At 44.5% G+C, this 7,290-nt stretch overlaps 1 protein-coding gene across 1 annotated transcript in view; it reads left to right on the plus strand.

Moving 5' to 3' along the window:
- The window catches only part of LOC136369100 (transmembrane protein 132B-like), a 231,911-nt gene extending 224,826 nt beyond the window's left edge, over positions 1 to 7,085 (plus strand). The window contains exons 7-9 of the mRNA XM_066331749.1: positions 1,158 to 1,431; positions 2,902 to 3,093; positions 4,566 to 7,085. Of these exons, the coding sequence (XP_066187846.1) occupies positions 1,158 to 1,431; positions 2,902 to 3,093; positions 4,566 to 5,720 (1,621 nt within the window). The 3' untranslated portion in view covers positions 5,721 to 7,085. The remainder of the gene's footprint in view (positions 1 to 1,157; positions 1,432 to 2,901; positions 3,094 to 4,565) is intronic.
- The last annotated feature ends 205 nt before the right edge of the window (positions 7,086 to 7,290 follow it).

Here is a 7,290-nt window from a genome sequence, read left to right on the forward strand (position 1 = left end):
AAGAAATATAAAGTATTAATATTGGTGGGTAAACTGGGTCTCTAAGCAGACAAAGCTCTGTGAGGTGTGACTATCATGTACACATCACTGTGATGCCTTCCCTGAGCTTGGGGAAAGATGTTTCATTCCACAGGTTATATTCTGAAAGGGGGACAGACACAAAATGCTGAAGGAAGCGTGTGGAATGCTGCAGGTGTTTCTGCACAGCGTAATCTGAGTAACTTTTAGAATATAGTAATATATATATATACACAAAGCAAGATGGAGGGTTTAGAGTGGTGTCTAAATCCTTCTTCTTCACCTTCTTCTTCACGGGTCTGAGTGGTGTTTTTTAATTGGGTAGTAAAAATCTGCATTGTAAAAATAGTAAAAATAGTAAAAATAGTAAAAATCACCACGGGTGTTGGTGATTGGGTTTGGTGCCTTGGGAGGGCTGAGCTGGAACAGAGACTGCACAGAGCTCAGAGAATAAAGTAGAGATTTATTAAAAGGCCTTTATGATACACCTTGGGCAGGACAGGAGCCTGGCCAGGGCTACACCCAAGGGGGACACAAAATGGTCACAGAATGGACCCAAAATGGTCACAAAATGACTGAAAGGCAACGAGATCTTACATTTTATAAGTTTTGGTCCATTTGCATATTTTATTTAGTTGTCCAATTACTGCTTCGGATGTGAAGTCTCATCCTTCTTGTTTTCTTTCTTTAGTCCACTGTTGTTTGTGCATTTGGGCTGAACGTTGTCCTTGTTGTGCAGCAGGAGAAGGGTTTGTTTTGTGTCCCTGCTGTGTGCAGAGCTGAGTGACACTGACTGTGAGCTCAGAGCTCACCCCTGGGCACCACAGAACCTGGAATACAGCAAAGAGAAAACTGAAGGCATCAGGTTAAAAAAAAAATAAAAAAATTTAGGTGTCACTTTTTAATTGGAGAGTTTATCCTTAAAATGCCTTGTAGAGAGAGACGGGGCTCCACTTTTCATTTGTGAGCTTGAAGTGCTGCAGAACTCAGGGTTTGTGAGACTGTAACATAGACAAAAATTAACAAACATCTGAATCCAAATAAGAAACACCATATTGAGTATTTAATCCCAACTCTGGCAGAAAAGAAGCCCGAATGTAACAGGGCAGTGCAGCTAACAGAGCTGGATGTGTCCCCAGGCCCACCCGTGACAGCGAGGACGAAGAGGACGACGAGAAGAAAGGCAAAGGCTGCACCCTGCAGTACCAGCACGCCATGGTCAGGGTCCTGACACAGTTTGTGGCCGAGTCCCCCGAGTCTGGTGGCCACCTGACCTTCCTGCTGGGCTCCGAGTGGCAGTTTGACATCACAGACATGGTGGCCGAGTTCATGAAGGTGGAGGAGCCCAGGATTGCCAAGCTGCAGGAGGGACGGGTGCTGGCCGGGCGTGAGCAAGGCATCACCACGGTGCAGGTACAGCCCCGGGGCCACCAGGGGTGGGACTGTCCCCACGACCCCAGCCCTGGGCTGAACATGGCTAATGAATGGGATGGGTACCGTGAGAGATATCCTTTAATCATCAGACCCCAGGCAGCATCCAGAGACCAGGGGTGTGGTTAACCTGGCATTTTATAGGGGTGTTCAGTCCAATCCTGGGCTGAACATGAAGTTCAGGCTAATAAATGGGATGGGTACAGTGAGAGAGATCCTTTAATCATCAGACCCCAGGCAGCGCCCAGAGACCAGGGCTGTGGTTAAACTGCCATTTTATAGGGGTGTAAACTCTCATCAGGGGCTGCAAAAACAAATCTTGGTTTGAACATGGCTAATAAATGAGATGGGTAGACCAGAGATATCCTTCCTTTAATCATCAGATCCTGGGCAGCACCCAGAGACCAGGGGTGTGGTGAACCTGGCATTTTATAGGGGTGTAAGCTCTCCTCAGGGGCTGCAAGAACCAATCCTGGGTTGAAGGTGGCTAATAAACAAGAAGGGTAGACCAGAGATATTCTTCTTTTAATCATCAGACCCTGGGCAGAGACCAGGGGTGTGGTTAACCTGGTATTTCATATATAGCTCTCCTCAGGGGCTGCAAACACCTGTAATGCTCTGGTCACACTCTGGGGTCAACACAGAGAAACAGGGATTTTAGGGCTCAGCTCCCTTCAAAACCTGAAATAAATGGTGTGGAGAGGTACAAGGGATGTCTGCCCTTAAAATGTCTCCTTCTCTGCAGTGATTCTGAAGGAGCAGGAAGCTCCTGTGCTGCAGGTTTCTCATCTTAGTTTAGACAAATCCCAGCTCAGGTATTTCGGGCTGGAACCAGCTGTTTCTGTCACCTGTATAAAGATGAGTCTCTTTGGGAGCATGCTGGAAACAAGGTCTTAGAGCAACTGGCAGGAGAGTTTTGGCATTGAAAAATGCAGGCAGACACCCAGTGGGGTTTTCAAAGTTCTTCTGAAAGTCTCACTTTCATTTCATTCAGGTCCTCTGTCCCTAGAAAGGCAACAGGCCAAGTTCCTATCAGCCAGGCTTTGAACATTTATTTATCCCCTCACTGAGTTTCAGTGTTAATCAGTGTCTTACACTCTGTCCTGTGCTGCCCTGCATTCACAGGGAGTTTTATGGACCCCACAAAAAAGACTTAAAAAAAACCCAAAACCCAAACCCATTAAATTTATTCTATTTTATATATATATTTTGTCGCGCTCAAGCTGCAACTTTGAAGCCATTTGTTGTTCTATTAAATTATTTCTTTAGATAAAATAATTTAGCAGCAAATGAGTGTAATGTCTTGGGGGAAAACATCAGCTCTGGCTTAGACAGGGATGTGACAAAGCCAGGATTAATCTGGTGTGCTGCTTAGAGGCCAACCTTTCTTTAAACCTTGCTTTAAACTCCTCCACTGCTGTTTCAGGCAAGGTGTTTCCTTTCTCTTCCCAGGTGCTGTCCCCTCTCTCGGATTCCATCCTGGCAGAGAAGACAGTGATAGTCCTGGATGACAGGGTGACCATCACAGACCTGGGGGTGCAGCTGGTGTCAGGCCTGTCCGTGTCCTTACAGACCAGCAAAGCCAACAAACGAGCCATCGTGGCCACCACCTCTGCCCACGACATCCTGCGCGCTCCCAAACAGGTGTGCTCCAAAAAAAACCCACACCAAATCTCATTTATTGTCTGCCCCTCTGCTTTGGCAGGGCCATTTGCTGAAAATTTTAATGAGTGTGTGCCTGTGGAAAGCACAAGTCACTTCTTGTGGTAAAGGCAGTTCATCCTCCTCAGCCAAGGCCCCTTCACAGTGACCACAGGAAAGGGGATGGACAATGCCAAACAAAACCTGGATGTGCCACAAAACCCCCTTTTTCTGTGGGAAAATGCAGCCTAGCTGTGCAAGCAGAGCTGGGAATGCCATTCCCTAATTGTCTCACGAGGTCAGCTCAGCCAGAACGACCTCTGGCTGCAGGTACAGGCGTTTTTGTGACCTGCGTTGCTGAAAAGTGATGAGTTTGTGCTTGCTTTGAGCTCTATCATCTGAGGAATTAAAGAGTTTTTAATGAGACCACAGAACAAATTCCACGTGCGGTTTTTTAAATAGGTTTTCTAGAATTGAGGTTCTACATCAGTGCAGAAAGTGTAACTGTATTTTTTGCCCTAGCAGTTCGCAGTAAGAAGACAAATTGGTTTGGTCAAGACATAAAAATGGTGGTTTTTTATGAGTGGTTCCTGTAGTTCCCAGAAAATACCACAATCACTTTTGCACATTGCAAGTCCTGCATGTTTAGCTTGACAGAAAATATAAAGTACTGAATTGAGCTGTGTTCCCCTCCCAGTTTGTTCCATGGGCTGGGGGCTCACTGGCCTGACACATTCCAGCTTTATTCATTGTATTCCATAAGGCACTGGAACTGCAGCATTAGAGAAATTCCCCATCACAGGTCCTTTATAAACCTAATTGACCGTGATGTTGGAAATATGATTATTTTCATCACCGGGCTCTGGCATTCAAAAGAAGCTCCTCACTCCAAACTGAGAAAAAAGAATCATCAGTTGTTTTTTTACAGCACTTTTATTAAATTTGCTTAAGTGGTTTTTTTTTTGATAATTGCTGAAGGTGAGGTAAATGGTTTAGAGAACACAAGAAAATGAGAAGTGTAGCTCTGGCTCATGCCTGAAATATTTTGGTTTGCTGAAATTCTTTTCTCAAAAGAATTTTCTGTACACAAAAGAAATGTTTTTGTAACTGTACAATGTTTACATTCTTTCTTAAGAGGGACTTCTCCTTGATGTCCCTGTGCTCTGAGCAATGGCAGTGAAGAGGTTTGTCTCTGTGTCACCAATCAGATTGGGCTGTGGGGAATGGTATAAAAGGGACACACAGCCCAGAAATAAAGGAGTCATTTTCAGCCTTTTAAAGTCAGTCTTGTGTCGTTGTGCTGTACAACAACGTCAGAGAAGCAGAGTAGACGTTTCCATTTCCTTTAAAACAAACAAACCAAAAAACCGCCCCGAAGTTAAACTCCATTTTTTCCCCAGACTGGATGGAGTATCTGTTTTATGCTCTCTCTCACACACACGATTTTTTTTCTCCTCTCCTCCTCTCCCCCCCAGGAGGCCGTAGTGAGCGCTTGGGTTCTGTTCAGCGACGGGTCGGTGACACCTTTGGACATCTACGACTCCAAGGACTTCTCCATGTCCATCACGTCCCTGGATGAGATGGTGGTGTCCTCACAGCAGGACCTGCTGTCCCTCTGGCCCCTCGTGGTGGCCGAAGGGGACGGGCAGGGCCCTCTGATCAAAATCGAGATGGTCATCAGCGAGCCCTGCCAGAAGACCAAGCGCAAGAGCGTCCTGGCCGTGGGGAAAGGGAACGTCAAGGTCAAGTTTGGGCAGAAGGATTCTGACCAGAAAGGGAGCACCAACGACATTGATGACGTGGAGAAAGATTTCAAAAGCCATGCAAGCAACGCTATAGAGAAAGCTGCAGAACAAGAGAGGACAGCACAAGACTGGTCCAAAAACCACGAGGACGTGCCGGGTCCCGAGGACAATGCCAACAAAAGCACAACTTTGGTATCTCCCGTTGATCAGGAGTCCCTGGAGGACGGCCAGCTTCAAAACAACCCGACTGCCTTCACAGGTTTCCCTACCCAAGTAGAAATCCCAGGAGAGAACAACCCCAGTGATCTCTCGTTGACTTCCAGGGGATTGACAGACCTGGAGATCGGCATGTACGCGCTGCTCTGTGTTTTCTGCTTGGCAATCTTGGTCTTTTTGATCAACTGTGTGGCATTTGCTTGGAAGTACAGGCACAAAAGGTTTGCTGTCAGCGAGCAAGGCAACATCCCCCATTCCCACGACTGGGTCTGGCTTGGAAATGAGGTGGAGCTCCTGGAAAACCCGGTGGACATTTCGCTCCCGTCAGAGGAGTGCACCACCATGATTGACAGAGGGATGCAGTTTGAAGAGAGCAACTTTCTCCTTAATGGGAGCTCTCAGAAGACTCTTCATAATCATATCCTCAGATCTTCTGAGTACCTTTGTGAAAAAGAAGTTAAAAGTGAACCTATAAACCCTTCTGGGCCAAAGCAGAAGCGAGTAAAGTTCACTTCATATACAACAATCCTGCCAGAGGATGGAGGCCCCTACACCAACTCAATTCTATTTGACAGTGATGATAATATTAAATGGGTATGTCAAGATATGAATCTTGGCGATTCCAAGGAACTTAGGGACTATATGGAAAGACTGCAAGACAATATGTAAAACTACTTTCTTATGTTTGTAATCACCTTTATGCCTTCTGTTTATGGATGGTGGAGCAGTCAGTCCAGTCAGCAATAGGAACAAGACAGTCCAACCCTGGAGGTGCTGAGATGATTACCTGATATCAGAGAGCAGGTACAAGAGGCTGGCTGAGCTAATCCTGTTTCACCACAAACCAGGATGTGCCCCTAAAGCAGCTCCCTGTAGGTGTTGGAGGTGTCACACGCCATGGCTGTGTTTTGTATACTGCCTGGTACGAGCAAAATGCTAATCCAACTGCGCTCAGACTCAGAGGAGACTTCATTTGTTTGTCATCTCCCATGAGAAATGGTAAATCAGAAAAGAAAGGGATGTTTGTTTGCATTGATTTATTTTTTTTTTCCTGGTCGTCGTCCTTTGTAAAGCACAGTGGACATTTCTTGCTTACAGCCCGAGAGGAGGCTCACAGAAAAAGGGATCGGAATGAATCTCATTTTATTGCCTATGTGCAATGCAGCCAAGTAGTCTTATTATTTTTTACAGATTTAAAAAAAACCGCCAAACCCCAGGTGGTTAATTTCTTCTTAAATTGTTTGTGAATTTTATTTGACTTAGGGAACATTAAATATTTTCTTTGAAGGGGGTTGGGATTTTTGGTTGTGGCTTTTTTTTTTTTTTTTTTTTTTTTTTTTTTGGTTGTACCAAAGTGTAGTACAGTAATATTTATAATGATTTGAGTTTTTTATTCATCTGCTTCAGCCCCCAGAGATACCTCCTTCACTGATTATCTTCCTCCTTTCCATATGGGTCGTTAGTACTTGAAACATAGAAAGGAATTAGAACTCTTACTGGGAAAAGGGTTGTGTCTTCTTACAGGGAACTGTAAATATAATAATAAACCCTGGAAAATAAAAATCAAGGTGTAGCCCTGGGTTCACTTTTGTCATTGCTAATACGAAAAAAATAACCTGTAAAAAAAAATTTTAAAAACCAGCACATACTTCAAAAGGGAAACACTTTGCTGAAAGAGCAGCTTGGCTGACAATAGATGTTATTGTCTGAGTGAGGAAGCCAAATGTGGAATTGAAATGCATAAAGTAGGAAGGAAATTTCCTAGGAAATAAGCAAAGCTTATTTCACTGTGACTCTGTACTAATGAATCCATCAGTGGTAGGGTTCAGCAGGCCAGAGGAGTTCACACTCAGCAGCCCCAGACTTTGTTTAAAACATCTCTGGCCACGAAGCCATTCAAGAGAAAAAAGCTTTACACCAGATTTCATTAAAAAGGAAAGAAAAGACACCTTGGGACTGCAGTCACACAAGGGACCATCCAATTTTCCTTTGTGCAAGGAAAACATGCTGGAAGTTCAAAGCTGCCATTTCATATGCATCACATATTTTTTATTTATTTTTTTTTTTTTTTACTGAAGGATGACTGAGATAAATTGAAAATTACAGTTAGGAAAAACCTGAATCTATAGAATATTTAAAGCCCCCAGTAAAGCTCTTGTGTTGGATCCTGTGCAACAACCACAAGAGCCAAATTACAACTGCCTCACATACTGGAGTTCCCATCTTTTAGGCAGAGAAA

The sequence above is a fragment of the Sylvia atricapilla genome, chromosome 17 (genome assembly GCF_009819655.1).
Source record: "Sylvia atricapilla isolate bSylAtr1 chromosome 17, bSylAtr1.pri, whole genome shotgun sequence".
NCBI classification, from domain to species: domain Eukaryota; kingdom Metazoa; phylum Chordata; class Aves; order Passeriformes; family Sylviidae; genus Sylvia; species Sylvia atricapilla.